The 25,499-nt window shown below is 33.1% G+C and overlaps 4 protein-coding genes and 1 long non-coding RNA gene across 5 annotated transcripts; 1 reads left to right on the plus strand and 4 right to left on the minus strand.

The window, feature by feature from the left end:
• Positions 1 to 29: 29 nt before the first annotated feature.
• Positions 30 to 3,358, minus strand: Hex70a (hexamerin 70a). The gene is made up of 6 exons (XM_029314911.2): positions 3,078 to 3,358; positions 2,447 to 2,783; positions 1,876 to 2,285; positions 1,481 to 1,800; positions 997 to 1,349; positions 30 to 840 (listed from the first exon to the last, which is right to left on the minus strand). Exons 1-6 carry the CDS (start codon positions 3,297 to 3,299, stop codon positions 434 to 436), a joined length of 2,049 nt encoding a protein of 682 aa, XP_029170744.2. The 5' UTR covers positions 3,300 to 3,358; the 3' UTR covers positions 30 to 433.
• Positions 3,359 to 4,707: 1,349 nt separating this feature from the next.
• LOC146723941 (uncharacterized) lies at positions 4,708 to 18,786 on the plus strand. Its single transcript, XR_014924300.1, has 2 exons — positions 4,708 to 10,131; positions 10,282 to 18,786. It is a non-coding gene; the product is annotated as an uncharacterized LOC146723941 (long non-coding RNA).
• On the minus strand, positions 7,453 to 10,572 carry HEX70b (hexamerin 70b). Its single transcript, XM_085480876.1, has 6 exons — positions 10,307 to 10,572; positions 9,692 to 10,031; positions 9,151 to 9,572; positions 8,662 to 8,981; positions 8,227 to 8,579; positions 7,453 to 8,093 (listed from the first exon to the last, which is right to left on the minus strand). Exons 1-6 carry the CDS (start codon positions 10,517 to 10,519, stop codon positions 7,687 to 7,689), a joined length of 2,055 nt encoding a protein of 684 aa, XP_085337002.1. The 5' UTR covers positions 10,520 to 10,572; the 3' UTR covers positions 7,453 to 7,686.
• Hex70c (hexamerin 70c) lies at positions 12,862 to 15,631 on the minus strand. Its single transcript, XM_029315038.2, has 6 exons — positions 15,337 to 15,631; positions 14,824 to 15,154; positions 14,323 to 14,741; positions 13,927 to 14,243; positions 13,486 to 13,847; positions 12,862 to 13,411 (listed from the first exon to the last, which is right to left on the minus strand). Exons 1-6 carry the CDS (start codon positions 15,553 to 15,555, stop codon positions 13,002 to 13,004), a joined length of 2,058 nt encoding a protein of 685 aa, XP_029170871.1. The 5' UTR covers positions 15,556 to 15,631; the 3' UTR covers positions 12,862 to 13,001.
• On the minus strand, positions 18,767 to 25,307 carry LOC114940279 (WD repeat-containing protein 43). The gene is made up of 9 exons (XM_029314866.2): positions 25,160 to 25,307; positions 23,880 to 24,083; positions 23,426 to 23,558; positions 22,330 to 22,541; positions 21,449 to 21,946; positions 20,657 to 21,113; positions 20,192 to 20,498; positions 19,791 to 20,038; positions 18,767 to 19,686 (listed from the first exon to the last, which is right to left on the minus strand). The coding sequence occupies exons 4-9, from the start codon at positions 22,528 to 22,530 to the stop codon at positions 19,514 to 19,516; spliced, it is 1,884 nt and encodes a 627-aa protein (XP_029170699.1). The 5' UTR covers positions 22,531 to 22,541; positions 23,426 to 23,558; positions 23,880 to 24,083; positions 25,160 to 25,307; the 3' UTR covers positions 18,767 to 19,513.
• Between the last annotated feature and the right edge of the window lie 192 nt (positions 25,308 to 25,499).

Consider the following 25,499-nt stretch of genomic DNA (forward strand, 5'->3'; position numbering starts at 1 on the left):
TTAATAATCATTTTTTTAAACATAACAAATATATTATTATATCATTCTTTAATTTTTAACAAATCTTAAAGCTCTAAAAAAATATCGTGTTTTATTTCATTTTTACAATAATTTTGCGCTACTTAACTCTCCGATTATTCGATTCAACATAATCATATATTCGAGACTAGATGTATCTGTGAAAAAATATATATATTTTGTATAATTTGTTAATGAAGATTTTCAGAGATTTTCACACCAAAAACATTTCTACTGTTATTCATATAAAGATTCGTATAAAGAAAAATTTAAGGTATAATTATAAAATCTCTGAAAATCTTTATTAACAAATTATACAAAATATATATATTTTTTCACAGATACATCTAGTCTCGAATATATGATTATGTTGAATCGAATAATCGGAGAGTTAAGTAGCGCAAGCAGCCAGGTCTTAATAAGTGACATTCAGCTCCGTCTCATCCTTGTGATAGATCAAAACGTCCTTCACCATCATGTTCGGACCATCGTAGCGGAAGTTGACGGCAGGTCGATCCAACGGGAATCCGAGCGGTTTGTTGTCGAATTCAGAGGCGCCGAAGACACGAGACTCGTAGGGATGCAGTTCTCCCTCGACCGGACTCACATAGACGAAGAATCGTAAGGGCATGCCCTCTTTTTTGCCCTTCGGCAGGAGCAGACGTTGAGGGAATCCGTAGAGTCGTTCCGTGTACGAAAAAGTGTCGGAACCGTCCAACGCCTTGAGTACTTTCTTGTAGAAGACCTCGCTCGGTTCCGGATCAGGCATGACGAAAGAGCAATCTTCACTGTTTCGGACGATCTTATTTGCGCCGGCATTCACTGTAATGCAACGTAAGAAGAAAATTAATCTCCGAATCCGAAAATATATTTATATACATGAAGAAAGAATTTTATACTTTATATTTTATATAGCTTGCAGAGAAATTAAGCTAAAATTAACAAGTTTTTAGAAGGAGGAATTAAATTGGTACTAACGATCGACTATCCAGTTGTCCATTTCATAGAAGTATTTTCCTCTATTAGCAATATCCACCGGTTTATGATCAATGTCGAACTTCTGTCCGAGGAAAATACGTATGGCGGCTTTCATCGGCTTCTCGGCGTTGATTACAAGATGGAAGCTGAATGGCTTATGATTGAGACGGTGCTGACGGATTTTGATCAACGTGTTCTCGGCCTCCTTGAGATTATCAATGATCAAACCGTTGTTGATCGAGGTGTCAAATTGATCGAAAAAGGTGATCAATTTATCCACGGTGAAGGACTCGATCTTTAGCTCGGGATAGATGATATCATTCTTGTCATACGGTTTTTGATGCAGTTTGTATCTGAAAAAAATTTAGATCAAACATACTGTCAAGAGGAAAATGTCATATTGGTTGCAATTGGTAAGTAAAAGTCGGGACCAGAGTGTTCCACGTTTTTTTTTAAAGTGTTTAATCCTATTTTTAAGTGATACCTGTAATAATAGGATTTGAATATTCTCTTGTAAAAACGATAGAATGCGGGATCTCTCATAGACGTGCTGTAAAACTCGAGAGCACTAGGTATAATCTGATGGGTTGTTGACGGTTTCAGATTGGATCCGAGGACCTTCCTCGCGAACAAATCGATGCTGCCATAAAAGTCGCGGTTGCAGGAGTCCGCGTTACCCTCGATGAGATTGCCGAGGAGATTGAGGCCTTCGGGCGTGTAGATTTTTATAAATTTGCCGTTTGCGTCCACGATAAATCCGGAATCGATGGCGGCCGAAACTCGAGATTCCATGTCGTCCAAGTCCTAGAAACAGATTTTGATCAAAAAAAATTCTCGATCGCTCGCTTTGATCAAAATTAAATCAAAATTAAATCGCACCTTTATGTAAGGGTACTCATAGGAGGGAAATTTGCTCGAGTGAGGTCTCTGCGGCAACGGCAGTCCATTGTGATAGGTCATCGTCGGATAGTATCCGGTGTAGAATTCAGTGTGCCAATCGAAATCCTCCATTTTACCGACATTGTTGGACAGCCGTTCCAAGTAGTAACGAGTCATCAGCAGTTTATGACCGTAAAGATATTCCGAGCCGCGCCATTTCTGCAACCCGAATTCCTTGCTCTTGAGCCAGAACGGATTGTCCAATCGGAAGTAGAAGTAGTAGGCATTCCAGCCGATATCCTCGGTGAAGTAATTGAGCTTGTGCTCTACATCGTGGTCGTGCGATATGTACCATCCGGAGTAATTCGCCGGGATGATGTAGGTATCGTAGCTACCAAACTTCTTTGAATCTATACAGATTAAGAAAGAATCCTTTAAGAATCTTCTGAGGGGAGACTTTTAACGAAACTCTTTTTATTTTTAAGGTCATACGCGGATATCACATTGAAATTCATGCAAACAACGAGATCTAGATGAACGCGAAGAGAAATTTCTAAAACATTCAACTCACCGAGTTTACCGAAGAATTTCGCGTGATGCGCTTTCTGCAGTATTTCGGAATTGAAGTACAAGTACGGATTCATCTCGTAAATAGGTGGTAGCTGCAGGAATTTGGTATCCTCGCGACGTATAACGGCGTTATAGAAAGCATAAGTGTATGTCATCTCGTTCATATTAATGCGCGCCCATGACGCCGTTTTGAAAAAGGTGTCGAAGTCCTTGGCGTAATAGAATAAATAGAACAACGCCTCCATTTCCTTCAGGTTCTTTTCATAGTATGGGGAGCTGACCTCGCCGCGCGGAGACACGCCATATTCGTACAAATAGAGGAAGTTCTTCACCGCAGTCTGCAAAAATTAGGTAAAAAAAATAACTGTAGACAATAATTTATATAGACAATATCATTTATCTCAAATCTTACTATATAAAATTTTCAGGAACTCGAGAGCTTACTGGAAACATGAAGAAATCATTCGCACATTACAGATAAGCGTAACATAGTTAATTCCACAAACTCGACCGGTTTCGAAATACCAGATGAATTAACCGAGTCTACAGGATATAATAAAAAAGCAACCCGGTTAGTAAAAAAAAAAATCTCTTATCCGTTATTATAATTACATAACTGACACGATGTTTACCGTGTTAGTGTAATTGTTGATGTTGGCCTTGATATTGTACGAACGGCCTTCGTCGTACTGGGCAGGATTTACGAGGGAGGGTTGCGAGATGTGATACAAGAGATTGTAGATCTTCTTCTGCTTAAGGAGAAACTCCTTGTCGGCGACCTTGACGGTTTTGTAATCAGCCGCTACCAGACCCAAAAGAGCCGCGACGACGGCCAGTGCCGTCAGGAGTTGCATCTTCTCGCAAAAGCTATTCCCGATGTGTCCCGAGTCGAGAATTCTGTGCGACGCACGAAGCGGCGCAGGCACTTTTATACACCTAAGTCAAGCGCACAATCAAAGCGATAGGTCATAGGGGACATGGACCGAACCATGCCCGATATCAGTTTGTACAAGTTTCTTTTTACTCTCGTTTCGTCCGCCGAGAACGTGTGTCGCTCGAATGAATGATTAACATCCAATGCAAGTATAAAAAAATTTTATCGCGATTTTTTATCCCGTTCATTAATCACGTACGTCTCGCTTCAATTAATCATATTAATTATATCGCCGTTAATCAGGGTCGGATTAACCAATAGGCAAACTAGGCACTGCCTATGGAGTCCCACCACAAAAAGGCCCCCACTAATCAGTGAAGAAAAATTTTATTTATAACCAAAAAAATTGTTTTGTATTATGTTAATTACAGTTCCTTTTTAATGCTTATATGTTTAATTAATTTTCAAAAAATCCTCGTCTTACATAGGCCCTCACCAAAATTTACCTAGGACCGCATATTAGGTTAATCCAGCACTGCCGTTAATTATTCCAGATGTTTATGTGTTGTTTTTTAACTTTTTTAACTTTTGACTGCATAGAAGTTATATATATGTATTATTATATTTTTAAATGAAATGGGCAATTTTCTTTATCTCATTTTTTAGATCAACAACATATATATCTCGATCATTATTTATCAAGTCTTCTTATCTCTTGGGAATAATATATTTTGAAATACTCATTTTTGCAGTATTATATATATCTATCATGTTATGGATACTAAAGTGAAACAGTTACACATATAATATTGATATGAATTTGATATCTTATGATAGATACGTGAAAAAGTTTTTAGCTTCTTGTGTAGTATTATTTCTTCTAATTTGTGATACATAAAAATAGCGAAAAAGACTATTCGAAGCAATGATGCTAAATACCGTGTCAGCCAAATAAGCGGCGTAATTAATTAAAAAAACGAATGATTGTTAATGAATTCGTTCTCATGCGAATAATATGTTTTTGAGTAGACCTGATCGTGCAATCGATCCAAAGTATATTTGCGCAAGTTCTATGCAACGACAAGTACAAGCTAAATTGTTTAAATTGTCTTTCAAGGAATGATATATGAGACCTCATTAATAGCCGCATAAGTGTAAATATACGTACTATCATGTATGACTTTTGACTCGAATTCAAATTATATACATGTCTTACTTATGTGTCCACGTGGCTGTTTAATTGAGTTTTGAATCAATCTTTATGACTTGTACACACAAATATGATTTTATAAATCTAATAATCTTTCTTGAAACCTAAATACTTTCAATTTATTGCTTTTTTAAAATTTTTTATTTTTTATTAGTAAAATTTGATTCTTTAATAAATATATATTTTTAATCGTATTATTAAATTAGGGAAGTATATGCCAGCTATAATCATTAATTATACACTTGCACAATTATACTTATCAAAGAAAATTAAGAAACAATGCAATTATTCTTGAACAATTTAAATATTAAATTTTATTTACTTTTATGATTTTATTTGCTTTATTTTTTTAATTTTATTTTCTTTGTGATCTTATGTGCCTTATATCTGTGGCAATCATTTAGGTATAAATGAATGCATAAATAAGAAACAAGCGATTTCTGAGTATATTTGTTATAGTCAATATTAAAGTATTGGTATTAGTTTGTATATAGTTATCAGGGTTGGGAAGTAACGAGTTACTTGTAACGAAGTTACAGTTACAGTTACTTTTTTCGGTAACTATAACTTAACTTCGTTACTTTTCTCCATCTGTAACTGTAACTGTAACTTAGTTACATTTTTTTAGTAACTAGTAACTATTTTAACAGTTACTTTATGAGTTACTTTTTTGGAAACATGCGCTAAAAGTATCGTTCAAGTATGGTAGCCGTTATATTGTTATTAAATTCTGATAACAGTAACATATGGATCTTTATATGATTTAATCTTTTACCTACAATTCTCATATATATTTAGTGTACATAAAATAATATAACACATAATTAAGATCGACTAATCACAGTCAAGTATTTAAAAAAATTCTTAAATGTAATAATTAGTCGATTTGCGACTTTGCGACTTTGCGATTATCATTTAGTAAGTTACTAACTATTGTTACTGTTGTATATAAAGGTCATTCCCCAAGGAGAACAGAAAGTCAAAATTATGTCAATTTAACATCATATTGACTAAATATTGACCAAAAAATGACATAAATTTAGTCAATATAACATCAAATTGACATCATTTTGACTTTTCTGTTCTTCTTGGGTTCATATATACATTGATGGTAATCGCAAAGTCGCAAGCAAATCGATCAATTATTACATTAAAGAATTTTTTTAATACTTGACTGTGATTGTGCATAAAATGTAAGCTCCTTATATTTAAAATAATGTATAATTATTTTTAAAAAGTAACTGAAAAGTAACGACTCGTTACTTTTTGAGTAACTGTAACTGTAACGAGTTATTTTTTAAAATCGGTAACTTGTAACTGTAACTAATTACTTTTTCAATGAAATAACTGTAACTGTAACTAGTTACTTTTACAAAGTACCCAGTAAGCAAAAAATCATTGCTACAACGTTATTATTGTTGTCAAGTATGTCGTTTTTAACATTGTATGCAACATCATTATGAACAAACTTTGACATATATTGATCTAGATGTTTTAGTAATGTTGAAATTAACGTTTTTAAAATATTTTATTAATATTTTGAGAGCATTATGTTATTAAATAATATATTTAAAACATTTATAAAACATCAGTTAAAACATTTTTTAGAATATTTATTAATAATATTTTAAACATATTTATACAACATTATATCATAACGTTTGGAAAATTTATATAAAATCAACATTATAAAATGTTGATTAAATATTTCTTGCTTACTGGGTTATTATCTCAGCATTATCTGAACATATTAAAATATTAAAGAGTATATGTATTTAGAGCTCATAAAAGAGCAGAAACCGCGAGATGCAGGTCAAGACCCCCGACTTCGACCTGCTTCGCTTACACTCAAATTAGAATATATATGCAGGGTTGGAAAAGTTACTTTATAAAATTAATTAGTTACAGTTACAGTTATTTCATTGAAAAAGTAACTAAGAATCCAATCCATGCCACGATTGATGATATGTCATGACGATAAAAATTTCGCATGACAGATCGATAAATGAATCATTGTGCTTAGTACAATAAACGAAAAATTTTTTATTATCGGAATTTATTTGAGTCTATATTATCTGGGATGACCATATCGGAAAGCGTTCGCAAAATAATTAATAGTTCCTCGAAAGGTCCTTATTGTCTCATGACCCGTGATAAGTGCCCTAAACAGCTGATTGTTGTTATTGTGACTTGGATAGCATAATCGTCTGCCTCTTCGATAACGTTAATGGAGAGTATTATGCAAATATTAATTGATCCATAGAACGTTACAGAAAGAATTGAATATAAAAGTTTACGTTTCAAATTTGATTTTTATTTAAAACTATTATTTGATTAGTTAATATGTATATTTTTGCATAACATACTGTTTATTTAAAATAAATTAGAATATTTTTTGATGATAAATCTAATATTTTTTATCAGTAATAGTAATAACTATTTAAATATCAAAAATTCAAGGAATTATTCGTTATGAATTATATATGTATGGTATATATATCACTTTGGAAAATATTACAGCATATCTATTCAAATGTTTGCACATTAATTTCAAGGTTTTATCTATGGTAAAAATAAACATACGTCAATTATGTAAACCACACATGCAAAGTACAAAGTATATATTATTGATTATCGCAACATTACGACATTCGCATTGCTATTAAAAGAACTTCACGTATAATCACATATGTATTTACAATGGCTATAAATCACATATTTGTCGCATATATTTATATCATCAAAATTTTCAAAAAGCGAATATGTCGATTTATTCAAATTGATTGAAATATTCGATATATTGTTTTAATTTTACAGATTTTAATGGAATCCACTTTACGAATAAATGAAAAATCGAAAGAAATCGAAGAGGATCGAAAACTAAAAGATTTGGTGAGTACAGAAAAATAGAAGAGACCAGATATAAATGTGAAAGGATGTTTCGTAGAATTTATTTCTTCTGGGAGATGCAAATTGAATTTACATATCAAATGCTGGAGGACGCAAAATTATATAGGTAATAATCTTCTCTTAATCGTATATCTCTTTTTTAATTTTAGCTCAATCGCGTGTGTTAAATAACTATACAAGTTATAAACGAAGAGTATGATGATACGTCATCGCTTAGCAGAACGATTATATAACGCGGACTTTGTTGTTACGCAGTGAGATTCAATTCCTCCATCTGTTTGTGAAAAATCAGAACGTCCTTGGTGTAGAAGTTGGGTACGGTGAAGTTGAAGGAAACCGGTCTGTCAAGTGGATATCCTAAGGGACGACTGTCCACCACGCTGGGACCCCAGACGGGAGTATCCATCTCTATGGCCGCCGTCTCATCGAAATGCGACACAGCTACGAAGAACTTGTATGGCATGCCCTCCTTCTTGCCCCTAGGAAGCATCAGACGTTCAGGGAGACCGTAAGGCTGTCCTGGATAGGTGAAGGCCTCGCCACCCTCGAGAGCCTTCACCATCTTCTTGTACAGGGCGTCGCTTGACACCTCGTCGGGAACGACGTAGATGGACTCGTGGCTGTTGCGCTCGATCTTGTTGGCACCGGTTTTCACTATAACGATTAACGTTATTGAGAACCTTATATATCTTTCATCAGAGAAAAACTTGATTTTGGTAAAGGAATTTACGAGTAAAAATATACTTGATTCATCTTTCGTATAAAAAGGAAATAATTTGATACTAACGGTCGACGGTCCATTGATCCATCTCCATGAAGTTTATGTAGTTCTCGCTCATGTCCAATTCGTGACCGTGAACGTCGTATTTCGGTCCAATGAAAACGCGAACGATCGCCTTGACATTCTTGTCACTGTTGACCGTGATGTGATAGGTGAAGGGCTTGTGGTTGAGACGATACTGACGAGCCTTGATCAGCATCGACTGCGCTTCCTTGTGGCTGCGCACGGACACGGCATTGTTGAGCAACGACTCGAATTGATCGAAGAATGTCATCAGTTTGTCGACAGTGACGGATTCGATCGTTACTCCCGGGAAGGCGAGTTCCTCGTACGTGTATTTCGGTAAGTGTTGCTTGTATCTACGAGAACGAGAAAAAGTAATGAAGTCAAAGAAATGATTTCAAGATTCCTCAGTAAAATTGTAAATCTGCAAAGTCGTACCTCATCCAGTAAGTGACGATGTTCTTGTACATTCCGTAGGTCACGGGATCTCTCATGCGGGTGGACAACATGTCGAGAGCGGTAGGGACGATGTTGTGCTTGGTGGTAGTTACCGGGCTCATGCCAAGGATCTTCCTGTACATCGGATCTATGCGTCCGTAGTACATGGGATTGACGGAATCGGCATTACCTTGGATCACGTTGGCGAGATGATTGAGACCGTCCATAGTTTCGTAAATTTTGATTTGTTTGCCGTTCATGTCGATGAGATTGCCGCTGTCGATGGCGTTAGAGATGCGATTGTGGGAATCGTCCAGCGCCTGTGTCATGCAAAAGAGAAGATTTAATTAATTCATTCCCATTAATTATTTAATTAATTCTATTCTCTATTCATCATTATATAATATCCTCCATTTCCAGAATATTCTTTCGACGTTTCTTGGAAGTCTCAGTCTTTCTTTGTGATACTTATGATCATTACTAACATACCTGAATATCTTTGTACGCATGAAGAGGGATATTGTAATCAACAGGACGTTGCGGAAGTGGCAGTCCATTGTGATGTTGCATCGTCGGATAGTAACCGGGAACAATAGGCTTGTGCACGTCGACGTAATCGATCTCGCCGAGATCGTTCGACAGTCTCTCCATATAGTAGCGGACGAGCAACTGCTTGTGCATGTACATATACAATTCACCACGGACGTTCTGGAGCATGTTGAATTTAGCGGTGTTCATCCAGTACGGGAACTCATGGGAGTTTGCGAGATAGAAAGCGTTCCAGCCAACATCCTCGGTTAAGTAGCTTAATTTTTGCTGTTCCGGAGCTTGCTTGTACACCATGTACCAGCCGCTGTAGTTAGCAGGAATGTAGTAATGATCCACACCCCCGACGGTTTTTTTCATGCCAACTGTGAACCAAGAGGTTTTTATTTCTTTTATTATTTATATAATAAAATATTAATAGAATAATTCTAATTTAAAAAGAAAATAAAATAAATATTTGATTTGACTAATATATTATACTAACCCGATTGTGTATCTCCCATTGCGATGCGATAGGCCTTATGTATGACTTCCTCGTTGAAGAAATACTGAGGGAACACCTCGTAAGCCGGGGGCAGACGGATGTTCTTAGTGTCCGGGCGATGCAAGACGGCGACGCTCAACGCGTAAATGTACATTTGTTCGTTCACGTGGAAGCGAGCCCATACGGCGGTATTGTAGAAGGTATCAAAGTCCTTGGCGGTGTGGAAAACGCGGAATAGCCTGATCGCATCCTTGTAATTTTGCATGACTCTCACAGTGAAAATTTCTCCCCGTGGGAGCATTCCATGCTTCCATCGCTGCAGGAACTCGGTCACGACCGCCTAGAATAACCGAATCATGATGTGGCTTACAGCATTGTTCACTAAATCAGGATCAAAATGAACTTTTCGGGATTTTCTTCAGCTTCTCATTCAATATAAGGTAGGGACAAGAGAAAGTCTCTATCTACTACTCTAATGATTTTATCATAAAATAATGTAAAAACTAAAAAAAAAATTTAATATAACAAACATAATTTATGAAAATATTAAAATGTATTATACACGCATATTAGAAAAATTATTTTTTCAGATATATAGCTTTAATTGTCCAATACCTGATCCGTGAAAGAAGCGATGTTGTTTTCGAGGTTGAAGGATCGCGCCTTTTGGTAGAGCTCCGGGTGGTAGACGGTCGGCTGGTCGACATGCCAGAACAGCTCGTAGATGCTCTTCTGCTTGATCAGGTACGTCTTGTCGGCGGTACGGGTGGGCACTTGCGTGGCATGAGCCAGGCACACAGCCGCCAGGAACAACGCAATCACTTTCATCCTCGGTACTTGCTCCGCGAAGGACCGGCTCGCAACATCTCTCGCTGGCTGCATTATATACTACTCTTTGCCGAGATAACACCAATTTTTGGATACACGATTATGAGACCAATGAGGTAACCAGCTACATCGATAAACCAATTTATGTGTTGTTTGTGTAATTATCTTTATATTGATAATTTTGTCTACCCTTTGACTCTTCAAAAATCTGCTGGGACTCGTATTTTTCGTAACATTTTATTTTGCGTTATCTGTTGAAAAAAATAATTTACGTCTCTCGTAAAATATTTATTTTTTCAAATATTCTATCAAATATTCTATCAAATATTCTATCAAAATATTTTGATTCTTTAGGTTCTCCTTTTATTTTTAACAGATATAGATTAAAGTTGTAACGCAGCAGAATTGAGATAAATTACATATATAGCGAAATTTTGCTGTACAATCTTTTGACAATCTAACAAATTAAAACGTATTGCCACGTTTTAATGTCCAATTTAATAACTTTTCTCAATTAGAAAAGTAATAGTTATTTTTAGAAATGTTATAATAGCAAATGCACATCTTAAAATATATTATTGTTATATACAAGAGTATCTGAACAATATCTATATACATAAAAAAATTGCAATGATAACAGAAAAAATTGCAACATAAAGCTAATTTAGATAACAGACCATTGATTCTACATCAATGTTTTTTCAAACAGAAAGATTTAAATAGAAAAGATTCATATTAAAATCAAGAATAAAAGATAAGTATTTTCAAAAATATATTAATAAGCAATAAATAATCATTTTAATTGTGGACAGATCTCTTGCATAATACGATAACGAATCCGAAAAAGTATACATATATAACTCGTTTTCTTGCGATTATATACAACTTTGATAAACTGTTAAACCTAACGATTATATAACATATTATTTAAACATTCTTATAATAGTGGCAAGTCTTCTAGTTAAAAACAAAAATAGAACAAATTATCACCCAAAAAATTATTCAAATCTCTCCTCATATAAAACATAATCAAACATTAGTAAAAGTCTTTATACACATACATTAGAAATTTTTATATTTTAAAATTATTTATATAAAGAGAAAAGAAATATAAAAAATGGAAAGAGAGTTCTCATAGAATTAAAAATAGTTACTTATTTATAATATATTCATGTATCTTGTTTCATTTTTGAACAATTTATAATTATCTTTATTTGTCTTTAATGTTTGTAGATATAAATAATTTTTTGATACAATTAAATTTGTTAAATTTCTATTAATTATTTATATTTTATTTATATTTATATTATTTATATTATTTATTTCCAAAATATACTAATATTTTGTTACGATTAAAAATTTTTTTAAATTTATATAGAATGGGTTACAAGCGAAATTATAAATCTTTATTTTTCTCGCTAAATTTTACATAAATAAAATTTTTTTGTAAAACTTCACGATTAATTATATAAAGTTATTTATAATTGAATGTTAAAAAGTATTGCAAATGAAAGATAGAGATAATATCGAGATAATATCAAAACTTCTCCTGAAGAATTGTTCGACCAATTAATTTTTTAATTGAAGAGTAGATAAAGAATATTATTTTATTAATAAGCTAAAGTTTAAATAAAATATATGAGTAGAAATTATTCTATTCAATCATTAAATTTTCGATCATTTATTTCTGTCATATTCTTTTTTTTAATGTAACAATTTATTTCTCATTCTTATAATAAATATGTGTGAATCTAAAAATAAATTTTTTTTAATCTGTATGTAAAAAAAATGATTTGACGTAAACGTAAGATAGTAATCAAATAGCTATAAATAATTGATAACATCAAATCTGTGCACAAAGATAAAGCCTAATACTTTCTAATTCTAATTAGTACGTGCAAAATTCGACAGTTTCAATACAGTCAATACAGTATACTTCAATAGCATTTTTTCTGATATTATTTTTTTCTTAACTGCTTAATTTCTAAGCTACAAAACGCATCATACAAATTATTTTTAATGTAATAAAATATACATTGTTTTCAAAATTTTTTAAAGTTAATAAATTATATAAAACACTTTTCTCAAAAAATATCAAATATTATACTACACATTATTGATAATTAAAATTGATAATTAAATTTATATATACGCAGACATTAAGGAAAATTGATCAAATATGAGAAATTCAAGTAGAAAATAAACTTTCGCAAAATGCAAAAACTTCGCAAAGAAAGAAAACGTTCTTTGTTAAAGAAGAAGACATTTATAAAACAGATATTATTTTAAGTTCTTAACACGAGGAAAGGAGAGACGGATTCGTATAAACCTTTTTTCTCACATAATTTATCAACATTCCTTATTGAAAGAAACGTTTTAATTCACGTACCACACTCGAGCGATACTTATGCAGTTCTAATTGTAATTGTCAAAAATAGCGTTATTCTTTTTCGGAAGGTTTAAGAGTGCAAGGTTCAGCAACTTAAAAGCTCATCGTTTTCTCGTCCTCCATCGTGTGATAGATGTATACGTCCTTCATGAACATGTTTGGCGTGAAGAACTTCCACGGGTACATCGGTCTGTCGAGCGGGAAGCCGAGCGGTTTCCCTTCAAACATCAATTTGCCGAAGATCGGCAGCTCTATGTTCGTCATCTTGGTGTCGTCGAGCGTGCTTAAGTAAAAGAACATCTTAAATCGCATCCCCTCAGGTTTGCCCTTGGGTAGAGTCAAACGCTCGGGCATAGTGAAGAGCTTCTCGTAGTAAGTAAATGGTTCGCCACCACCCACAGCCTTCTCCAACTTCTTGTAGAACATATCGCTGGACATCATGTCAGGCATGGTGTAGATCGAGTCCGAGCTGTGGCGTTCGATGGTGTTTGTGCCTTGTCTCACTGAAAAAAACAAGGTTTAATGACGATTCCGAAAAAAAAGAAAAAAAGGAAAAATCTGCAGGATCAGGACTTACGCGTTATAACAAATTTATCCATCTCGAGGAAGTATTTGTAGTATTCGCGGAGATATGACATATCCTTCTCCTTGTGCATGTCATCGAGAGCGGGCCCCAGGAATATCTTGAGTAAAGCTTTGGTCTCCTTGTCACTGTTAATGTTGAAGCGATAGGTGAACGGTTTGTAGTTGAGGCAGTGACGGCGAGTCTTCACACGTAGCTTCATTCCCTCCTTGAAGCTCTCCACGGAGAGAGCATTGTTGATGAACGTATCGCAGGTATCGAAGTAAGTCATCAGCTTATCAATACTGACGGATTCGAACTTGACGCCCGGGAACATTAGTTCGTTCTGGGTATAGTACGGCATATATTTTTTATACCTATTAAAAAGAAAGAAAGAAAGACACAAATTAAGATCAAAATTTTTATGATTTCAGAAAAATAACCGCACGTACGAACCTGAAGAAGTACATCATGATCCTCTTGTTCAGACGATAAAATCCTGGATCTCTCAAGCTGGTGCTGTAACATTGGAGAGCGCTCGGGATCACCTTGTTCTTGTCCTTGTAGTCCATGTTGAAACCAAGGATGTCGCGAGCGAGAGCGTCGTACATTCCATAGAAGCGTCGGTTGCACGAATCCACGTTACCTTCGATCATGTTCGCAATGATGCTCAAGCCCTCGGGAGTATAGATGTTGATTTGCTTGCCATTCTTGTCATACACATAGCCGAGATCGATGGCGTTCATGATACGCATCTCCAGAGTTTCGATATTCTGTTCGCGATAGATTTATAAATAAGTAAGAAAAAAATTAAATAATTATAGCGTAGGAATAGTGAATGAATGACAATACCTTCAGATATTTGTATTTATAGAAAGGTACGTTCATGTAGCGAGAGCGTTGCGGCATGACGAGTCCGTTATTATACATAAGGGTTGAATAGTAGCCCGGGTAGAAAGGCTTGTTCCAATCAAAGTCCTCGACATCACCCAGATCGTTGGAAATGCGTTCCAAGTAGTAGCGACTCATTAGTTGCTTATGTTTGAAGAAGTAGAAATAGCCGCGGAAGTATGCCGGGATGTCGAAGTCCTTCATGTCCAGCCAGAAGGGCATTACTTGACGAACGTAATAGTAGTAAGCGTTCATACCAACGTCCTCCATGAAATAGTCCAGTTTGTACTCGTTATCGAGGTAGGGTTTGACCATGTTTCCGGAATAGTTGGCGTAGATCATGTAGCTGTCGACATTATCCATATTGGTGGACATGATTCCTGTTTGCGAAGAAGACATTCACTTGTGTATAATTTCGTCAATTGCTTTTTCAGTTTACAAGAATCATGAGATGTGACTTACCGCGCGTCATCTTGATGTTGTGAGCCTGCTGGATTACGTCGCTGTCGAAGAACAGATTGGGGTAAATCTCGTAAGGAGCCGGCAGCCTCATGTATTTGCAGTCGGGACGGTAGAAGACAGCGGTGGTGAAGGCGGACGTGAAGACGCCGTCGTTGAGGTGGAGACGCGCCCAGGACGCGGTCTTGTAGAAGGTCTGGAAGTCCTTGGCGCAATAGAAAAGCTTGAAAAGGAGCTTCATTTCCTCGCGATGTTCTTCGTAATACGGCGAGTAAATGGCATTACGACTGAGCATACCGTGTTTGTACATTTGCAGGAACTCCTGAACAATCATCTGTGGAAAAAATGAAAAGAGAGATTATAATGAACAACGATGATGTATAGAAATTCGAAGAACGAAAGAAAGACATGCTCGAAGAGTATCTATGAAATTGGGATCCTTCAGACGTCTATTTTATTCTCGAGAAGGTAACATCTTCTGTCTTTTAAATTAACTTAAATCTTCCTTTAAATTACCTTGTCGTTATACATGTCCATGTTGCTTTCTATGTCGTAATTGCGGCCAATCTCGTAGAACTCTATATCGGTAAGGGTGTTTTGCTTCACGAAGAACAGCAGCTCGTAGATCTTCTTCTGCTTGTGAAGGAAGTCCATGTCGGCGGTCTTACCGGTCATGTGCAACCCCTTCGACGCGCATAGCGCTACCAGCGCTAAGAACAAGAGCTCCTTCAGCATCGTGCTCAGCCTTCGACGTCTTCACGCAAGCCTTGTCTACCTCCGCAAGAGGAGAACGGATAGCTGGTAGCTGGACTGTTGCCGGCTTTTATACCGGTAACAGTGTGATTTCGTTATAATCAGCTGACCTAAAGTCGCGACCTGCCTGGTTTAGTTGTTTTCTCGCTCTTTATCTTCGTTCGCGTGTCACACCTTCCAATATCAGACACACCCATCAACTTTTGCTTGACAGTGAGGGAAAGTCGGGGAATCGAAAAGTTCAGTCTCCTCTACGAAATCGATGAAGAAACTAAATCATCTTCTCGCTCCCGATTTTACAATCACGGTATGAGTTAACAATGAGAGATCATCATCTTTTGTCTCATGGTACGATTCCATTAAAGTAATTAAATTAATTAAACGATAATGTTGATTAATATTATCTAATTAATATTAATATTAATATATAAATCTTACAAAATGGAGTGGCAGCATCCACAGATTCTTTCATTCATATTGAGCGAATGCTTTGTAGAAAATATTTGATCAATGTTGCGCTTTTTCGATATTTTTTAATATCTTGATACGTCATGTCGAAATTCCATTTGAGCAAAGTCTATATAAATTAAACGAAGAATAAGAATTTACAGTATATTATAACATGATGATTGATTTTCGTAACTCGTAACTCAAAAGAAAAAGTATTTCAGGCAGGCAAACACGTGAAATCTTTTCTTATATATCCAATCTTAGATATTCATCGCAATTTACAGTACAATATCAAGATTAAGTATCATATAATAATACAAATAAAGTACAATAAACATTACACTTTTCTGATTAAATAATTGTGCATAATTATACAGGATGTGACGCTTGCAAAATATAGGCAAAATCGTTTCATCTTCGTATCATATTCGCTTTTATCTCCATATTTTTCATGTCTGCTTTGCTTTGCAACTAGTGCGATAACGATTAATTGACACATGATACCTATATTTTCTTGGGTGAAATTCCTACGTAAACATGATTACATTAATAATAAAAGAAACGGAACGGCTCTTGGCCTCACAGTTGTAATACTTCTTATCACTCACGATATATGTATAAGGCATTTCAGGTTCATCTTACCCTTTTTTATTTACACGTTCTTTCGGAAATCTTTATATTTCTTAACACAATGCGTCAAAAAATCGCGCGATATACATACATACATACATACATATATATAATTATTTAGTGTTTAAAAATTTACAAATTTTACAAATTAATCTACACAAATGCTATAAATATTCTTTACGCAATTTGAAGCAAATAAATATAATTCTTTATCGAGATTTTAAATTCAGAATATTAACTCCAATAACATATAGAATATAATATAGAATGTCACTACTCTAATCTTATAGAACTTTAATTTGAAAGATATGTATATGTACATATATAAAAAATATTAGATAGGAAAATCTTTTAATTTAATTTAAAACCAATTAAATATTTAAGAAAATGATAATATAAAATTATCCATGAAAAAGAAGTAAAAAGAATATCAGAATGCCATTAGTGGACAAAAGAATAATATATATTGCTCTTCTTTGACAAGCCTCGAAAATAATGAAAATACATTTTATTATTTTTAAGTCTGCATAGTCCATTGTTAATTAAGCTAATTAAAACAGAGATTAGAAAGATATCAGAAATTTTCAGCAAAAAAATATAGTTTTGAGAGATAAAAATCTAAGAATACCTTAATGAATAATTATTTACTATATTTTTATGTTCTTATTAATATTTATATCATTTTTAATAATCACAAAAGCATGCAAAAGATCAATAATATTATTTAATGATTATCAAAACTGTGCATGCATTTTTTTTAAATGGCTATATAAGTTCAAAAACTGAAGAAAACTAATAATCTTGTAATCAAACAGATCTAGCAATTAGGAACTATAATTCTTTAATAAATAAATCTATAAACATTAATTAATAATTTTCATAAAAATGTCAACCAAGTACTTAAATATTTTGTTGACTTCTCCATAGGATAAAACTCATAGTTGGAAAACTACTCGGCTAAATCAGTTTCTAACTATTCAGTATATATATAATATAATAAACCAAGTCCCTTCTTGGCTAATAAGCTGATTGAATAAATTATCTATCTATCTATTCAGTAATAAATTATCGATAAACACTGTTTATATCTTACAAGTCGTAATATTTAAACATATTTAGAACATTTATTATAAATATATATGTATCGTCAATACATATACTTGACGACACGCGCCATTTTATCGCATGGTCAGTCAATCTTTCAAAGTTTATCAAGTTTATCGAGTCTTCTCGTCAAAATTTGATTATTACGTGCCGGATGATTTAGTTTCTCGTAAATAACAGAATTTACGTAATAATGCACAAACAATTTCCACATAATTCAAATAAAATATAAATGAGAGATTATAAATAGATTTAAATTTTTCCATTACATAGATGATCCATTCTTATAGTCATATAAGCGAGATAATATGAAATTAAAAAAAATATATATATACAACGATGCTATACATCTCCGAGAAGGCTTTCTTAAAAAATTTCTTAAATAAAAAAAGTTAATCATATTTTTAAATAAATGAATATTTTCTGAACATTTGGCAAAACGTGAATTGTTCAATATATTTCAGTGAATATCAATGTATGATAGTTTTACAGATTTGTTTGTTTATTTAAAAAAAAAGAATTCAAAGTTACCAAATTTATAAAATATAAAGTTTTTACAATTATTATTTATATTATGAAAAACGTTATTAGAACAGACTCGTTGATTTATGGCATAAAATATTATCAAAAGTTATGTGGACTTAAAATAGAGAAAACATTACATAGAAACATTATTAGAATAAAAGTACTTATAAAAGAAACCAATACATTGGTACAAACAATATGACTTACAATGAATCATAAATCCTAAGTTTTATTTATAAAAAATACTTTAAGTCTATTTCTTAACATTATTTGTTGTATTCAAATATATAACATTTCTTATAAATCGATTTATAACAAGAGATATACGAAAAAGCACTTGTTGCTTATTAATTATAAATGTGAAATAATACACTTATATTTTATTCACCGTGGAAAATTGGATGTACAAGGATAGGCGATGTAAAATTATTAAAACATGTTAAATATTTGGATTTTTTCTAGATCCAATTCATAACAGCAAAAATAAATGTTTTCAAAAGAAAAGAGTATTACTTTATACATCATCTTCATTACAGACATTCCCATCAAGGATAACAGGCAAAGTCATTATTGAAAGGAATTAATGTAATATAAATTGTAATATAAAAAAAGGTACTCTATTTCTTTTTTTTTTATTAATAACGTTTATATATAATGTTTTTGACAACAACTGTTCCAATTTTGTCAATGTCTTGCGACAAATAAAAGTTTTGAACAGAATAATATTACCAAGAAAAACTCATTTCATTAATGGCCAATATTTTATTCTTGTAATAATAATTTTATTATTATCCTATTAATTTTATTTTGTATCTCCTTTTTTTCAAAAAAATATATAATGCTATTTTTTCAGGCACAAGATCATCTTATTTAATAATTATCCAAGTATTATGCTATATTCTTGAACAAAAACACTCGTGATTTTAATAATTTTAGCTAATATTGTTTACACTTGTTTTAAACAAACTATAATTTGGCACATTTTTTGTGAAACAAATCTATAATTTTAAATATGTGGATATAATACAAAAACATTTAAAGAATTAAAGTATAGGCAAATACAATATATATAAACTTAGGATATACAAAATATAAAATAATAAATAAATTTCTATCTTGAAATACTGTAGCAAATTTAAAAATTTTTAAAGCTTTGAGCTTTATATTTATGGCCTTCAATGAATTAATGATTAGGTAAATTATTCTGTTACTAACCAATTCAATTATAAATTCAACTGTGCATAGACTCATTGTCATTCATATCATCACTCTCAGATTTAATGCTTTTAATATCTTCTTCATCTTGTTCATCTTGAACATCTTGATCCGACATCTCTTCCCAATTATCGTCCGATTCGCTGCTCAATTCAACATCATCTTTGTCAGCACCTTCATCCGACGAATCTGTGTATAATATGTATATTTTTAATAATATAATAATGATAATATAATAATAGATATGATAATGAATAATTTATTTAAATCACAATTTCTTTTGGATTACCAACCTGGATCTTGATAAACGAGCAAGCTCTCCTCGATTATGTCCTTATTATTTTCCTCATTAGCTTGAGATATTTGTCCCGTTATGAGAGAAACTCTACCTCTTAATCTTTGTACAGCCGTCAAAAGCATTAACTTCGCATCGATAAAACTTAGAATAGGGCTGAGCACCTCCGCGATATCTGGTCGCGACATCAAGTGCGCCGCATGAGTTGTGATCAAAGCTTGCAACCACATCACTGCAATCTTACTTCTAAATACAAAGAAATCATTGTTTAAATTTAGCAATGTTTTAATGAAATTAGATATGAATTTTATATCACAAGAAATAGGAATAGGGGTCTCACAAGGAATATAAAAGTCAGAAAATCTATATATAAAAAATAGAGCATATAACAATAATTACGCATATGTTTTGCCTTGCAACATAACGGTTAGTTCCTTAAGCAATGGCGTTATCGCTTGTACTGGTAATTTCGTGATGGTATTACGAATTACAGATTCGTTCTTTGTGAACAATACCGTCGTCAAAATAGTTTTATCTTTGCTGTTCAATGCTTGCATCAGTAATTGCGTCATATTGGCTCCTTTTGTCGGTATCCTTCCTGATGTGTTCGCGTCCGCATTCAAACTAAGATTCTCTAATCTATCTTTTAACAGTAATTGAGAACCTGAATTGGTCCTATTTCTTTTTAATGTCGAGACTGCTATGCCTATAACAGAAAACATTTCTCTATTTTTCTTTTCTTTATATATTCTTTCTCTTCTATTCTTATTTGATTGACATATTATTGTAATCAATTATTTACTTTCATAACAAATGAAAAAAGGAGAGAATAGAAAATAGAAAATTACATAGTTAATAAGTCACCTGGTGCAAGATATTTAACATCTTCTTCTATCGAGGTAGGTTTTACTTTTGAAATTGTCTCTTCTTTCCTTTCTTTTGACTTTTTTGTGTCCAACTTTTCCGATCTGACTAAACATTGCACTTTGTCTGAAAAGTCAGGCGTAACTTTCTCGAACGTCAAGTTCGAATAACTACCATACGCCAACAACACTTTTTCATCCTCTGTTAGATGTCCTGATAAGATAGGAATCTGTTGAACAGTCTCTTTCTGATTGACATCTGCTGCAACCGCAATGTTTAGAGATGGTTTCAATGGTTTTGTATGGCCATTTGGTTGATATTTAAACAATTGTGTTTGACCCGATCGAGTAGTGGCTAATACAACAACTTGCTGCAATTCTTCCAGAACAATTGTCGAAACGGATGTAGCCTCGTCTTGCATGGATAATGTTGCTATCGATGCTTTGTCATTTTTATGCTAAAGAGAATAAAAAACAATTTAATTGTAAAATTTATATATATTTTAATATTCAAGAAAATTAAATTCTTTATTAAATCTAAGATAAAAGTCCTTATAATAAAACGTGAAGAAAAATTTATTTAAATTGCATTAAAATTCTACTAAACTAAGTTCTCTGCTTAATATTTATAAAGAAATACACTTTACTATATATTCCAACTATTTAATTTCGAAAACTTAATACTATGCTGCTCTTTGATAGGAATTTCTTTCTTAAAATTAAATCAAGTCCTTCAACATTTTGTATGCTAGTTACAAATTATATGGATGAAAAAATTAAATATAACATGTACCTTATCTAATGGCCATACAGAGAGATAACTATCGGAGCAAGCTCCGCTGATTAGGTAACTGTTAGAGTCGTCTATTTTCACAGTGTGAAGAAAGACGACGTGATTTGCATGTCCGGTAAACGTGCGAATTAACTGCTTTGTCGTCAAGTTCCACCACTTGATTATCCTCTCCGCAGACAGCAAGGACTTTCCATTAGCTGGAATGGCAAGAGCCATGACCTTTGCCTTGCCAGATTTCCATTTACACTTGATCCCGTTCTCTTGAAGATTCCATTCCACAATGTGGTAGTCATCGGCTGCTGTGATCAATCCGGTGCCTGTGGACCAAGCCATCGCAGTGACAGTGGACGAATGACCATTTTCTAGTGTAACGCTGACATGTGCTGCTGTTATATCGTACAGTATAACTTTTCCGCTAACCGAACCCATTGCCACCACAAATTTGTATTCGGCCTCTTCCGAAATTGACTTTCTTTTGCGTTTCTTCTTCGACGATGGCTAGAAAGAGACACATGAAAATAGACATTTCATATTACACTCTTAGGAGAAATAAATATTTCTAAAAATGTTTATTTCCTCCTTTCTCTAATAGTCATATCAAAATTTAAAAATCCATCGACAAACAGAGAAAGATGTTAAAGATGTCTTTGTTGCAGGTCTCAAAAGACATTAACGCGCGTTTTTAACCTAACCTTTCCAAGAGAGTGACGTATAATAAAAAAAATTTTTTTAAATAACATAAATGGAAAACGCGTTTGTAGGGATAAGGGATTAGAAATAGTGATGAACTCGAGAGAAAACAGCGCGAAGGAAATGCGTAAGTCGAGCGAAAGATGAGAAAGAAGGGCGCCGCGGTTTCGAAAGCACATGGCGTGTCTTACTGATGCGTTGCCCGCCGATTGTTGGCTCACGGAGATCCATCCCAGGACGCTGCACGGCGAGGATAAATGTCGATTCGGCGTATACTCGTGCTTCAATCGGCCGCTCGTTGTCTCCCAGATCTTCAACTTGCCGTCATTGCCGCAATGCGCGTAATATTGACCGTCCGGAGAGAAAGCGGAGCAGCAAGCCGCGTTCGCCATCTTGCTTTATACTGAAGGAAATATATAAATGTATAAGTTAGGTTCTCAGTGGTTCTCAAGGTGCTTTTTTCATACGCAGCATGCTGCAGCAGCAAATCAGTCACGTGATCAAAATTTATTAGAACATTTCTTTGTTCTCTTATTATTTCAAAATTACGATTTTTGCTTTTATATTCTCATAATAATCTTGTATTTTATTCTTAAAATTCATTATTAAACTAATATAATAATAATAATAATAATTAGAATTAATTATAGTTGCGTATATTCTCTTCTGCTTGTTGCCTTTGCTGTTCGTTCAATTAAACTTCATCATTAGCAATAAACTGCTGCAGCAGCATGTTACATATGAAATGATTCCTACATGGGCGCCGGCAGAATTATTTTTAGGGAGGTGCACCCAAAAGAGGATGCACTGAAAAAAGTTTTTTTCCTAGTTTATAATTATATTATTGTTAACACCATTTATGTTATTTATTGAATCTTAATAAAGATGCATTAATAATTGAAAAATTCTAATTTTTATATTGCAGATCTGTTAATATAGTTAAAGAATTGCAGTTTTACAATTGCTAATAGTTATATTTAACCATCACATTTTTGTTCAATTAAAAAAATTATAATCGATATTATTCTATATTACATGATTTTTTTTACTAAATATTTTCTCTGTTACTTCCCCATTTATTTTATAGAACAGAGCCAGAGGGCTGCAAATGCACCGCCTTGCACCTCTCTCGCGGCGCCCATGCCTGCATTCAACAGAATATATAAAAATGAAAACAAGATATACAAGTTACAATTATATGCAAATAAAATATATGATTAAAGAACGCGATTTTTTCTCAAACGTACAGAAATGTGTCACATTGTCAGAAAAAAATGAAATTATTACCTCGGGTATTAACATGCTCTCTAATGCATTTGTACTGTCAGCAGCATTCGTATTGTAATTCCTACACCCTGTATGCGCATTTAATAAGCCTCGTAACGTGCATTTTCTGCAGATTTACTGCCTGTCCAAGAGCCTGCAAAGATTTCAGCAAATTACAATAATGTAAAGTAATGTAGAGAATATTCTCAGAACTTTTTTTTATATTCTTAATACTCCTTTACATAAATTTTTTATATTAATTGTATTAATATAATTTTTATATTAATTTTTTTATATGCTTTATATTAATTTTTCTAACAACAATTGGATACGATAATCAACTTTTAGAAATTTTAATTACAAATCACTAAATCCTAATTATCAATTATAATTAACTTGATACTATAGTTTCTCAGGGATATAACTATTCTCAGGGATAGTTTTTCAGGGATACTAAAATAAATTGAAATCTTACAGTGGATGCAAATTATCCTGCGGGAATCCATTTTGGCTTAAAGTTACTGATTATTTAATTTCTTCTCTTTTTGTCCTTCTCACGTTGCTTAAATGCCAGTTTATTTTGTTGCCTCTTTTTGAAGATCTCATCTTCTACATCAAGGTCTGACATTATTAATTGTACACGATCCAAATTAACATCGCCACCGTCTGTCAAAAAACCCTGCGCAAATAACAAAAAAATATATCATTTGTAAAAGAAGCTGATTATAATGTAATATTTTGAAATAACTCAATAAATTAGTGAATAAATGATTTACTGATACTTTCATTACATATTTAATTTTATAAATTTAAATAGATTATTTAATAAAAAAAACTTATAAAAAAATTGCATAACTCCTTTTTTTAATTTCATTTAAATTATAAAATATATATTCTTTCTCTTTCATTACAACTAATTATATAAATTTAAATATTTAAACTAATTAAATTTAAATTTAAATATAAATCCTTTATCAACTTTTTCAAATGTCAAAAAATGTAAAAAGATAAAACTTTACTCTTTTTATTTAATTTAGAAATGATTTTTAAAAGAGGATTTAAACTTATTCTTCTTAAAACAGTATTTACTCTCTCTCATAGAAATTAAAAAAAAAATATTAAATCTTAAAATTCAAGAAAAAATAAAAAAAAATAAGTGTCCAATAATTAAGAAATACCTAAATGTTGGCAACTGTATTTCTTAATATATCAACTTGATTACTAAATAAATTAATAATTATTCATTTTTTTTCTTTCGTAAGAAATATTACATACTCCTGTCTTATACACTGCTTTTTTATATAAAGCCACAACAAGTCTGTCAATTGCACCTTCTCTAAGTTCTAAAGAAGGGAAATGCGGTAGAAAATCATTGCGTATGAAAAAACACATCCCAGATAGCACCATGTCCAAAATGCACCCATAAGACATTTTTAAGATGTTTTCAAGATGTCTTTGGGATATCATATCATAAGATTTCTTAAAGATGGCTTAAAGATTTCTTAATGATGACTTATGCATGCATTTTAGACATGGTGCTATCTGGGATAAACACCCAATCATTAATAGCTCATTCAAAATCATATTTGAATAGTAGATTTGGCATAGATAACTCTCTTTCTAAATATTCTCTGAGAAAATTAGTATCACTTAGTATCACTTTAATATCTCTCCAGTCTGGGTCATTATTAAAACGTTCATGAATATAATAATGTAAACATGTTGATAATCTTGCCATAAGAATATTTTTGTTACCTCGCTTTTATTGTGAGTAAAACATTGCATTTGTATAATATATTTTTTATCGTCTTTTAACATTCGCAAGTAATATATTAAACAACAAAATTAACAAAAAAAAGAGAGAGAGCGCGCGCGTCTTGATGCGTGCGACTTTGAACCGACTTTGATCTTCAGGCGGCGCTGTGGAATGCGGCGCGTCACGTGATAGGCGAAGAGTGGGGAGGCGTCACGTGACAGACGCGGAGTGGGGAGCGTGTCACGTGACAGCGCGGAGTGGGGAAACAGCTGCGCATTCCAGTCGCCCTTCCATCGTTCCCCACTGCGCAGCACGGCGAAACGAGAGAGAAAAACATCT

Source organism: Nylanderia fulva, unplaced genomic scaffold, assembly GCF_048542155.1.
Source record: "Nylanderia fulva isolate GAGA-0341 unplaced genomic scaffold, ASM4854215v1 Scaffold16, whole genome shotgun sequence".
In the NCBI taxonomy this organism is placed as follows: domain Eukaryota; kingdom Metazoa; phylum Arthropoda; class Insecta; order Hymenoptera; family Formicidae; genus Nylanderia; species Nylanderia fulva.

Coding starts and splice junctions, on each gene's coding strand:
- Hex70a (XM_029314911.2), bottom strand. CDS start 3,299: ATGCAACTCCTGACGGCACTGGCCGTCGTCGCGGCTCTTTTGGGTCTG. Junction 1,350..1,480: donor TTCAAATCCTATTATTACAG/GTATCACTTAAA, acceptor AATTTTTTTCAG/ATACAAACTGCATCAAAAAC. Junction 841..996: donor GGACAACTGGATAGTCGATC/GTTAGTACCAAT, acceptor GTTGCATTACAG/TGAATGCCGGCGCAAATAAG.
- HEX70b (XM_085480876.1), bottom strand. CDS start 10,519: ATGAAAGTGATTGCGTTGTTCCTGGCGGCTGTGTGCCTGGCTCATGCC. Junction 9,573..9,691: donor AATGGGAGATACACAATCGG/GTTAGTATAATA, acceptor CTTGGTTCACAG/TTGGCATGAAAAAAACCGTC. Junction 8,580..8,661: donor ATCGTCACTTACTGGATGAG/GTACGACTTTGC, acceptor TCGTTCTCGTAG/ATACAAGCAACACTTACCGA.
- Hex70c (XM_029315038.2), bottom strand. CDS start 15,555: ATGCTGAAGGAGCTCTTGTTCTTAGCGCTGGTAGCGCTATGCGCGTCG. Junction 15,155..15,336: donor TGGACATGTATAACGACAAG/GTAATTTAAAGG, acceptor TTTTTTCCACAG/ATGATTGTTCAGGAGTTCCT. Junction 14,244..14,322: donor ATAAATACAAATATCTGAAG/GTATTGTCATTC, acceptor TATCGCGAACAG/AATATCGAAACTCTGGAGAT.
- LOC114940279 (XM_029314866.2), bottom strand. CDS start 22,530: ATGGCGAACGCGGCTTGCTGCTCCGCTTTCTCTCCGGACGGTCAATAT. Junction 21,947..22,329: donor AATCGGCGGGCAACGCATCA/GTAAGACACGCC, acceptor GTCTCTTTCTAG/CCATCGTCGAAGAAGAAACG. Junction 19,687..19,790: donor GCTCGTTTATCAAGATCCAG/GTTGGTAATCCA, acceptor TATTATACACAG/ATTCGTCGGATGAAGGTGCT.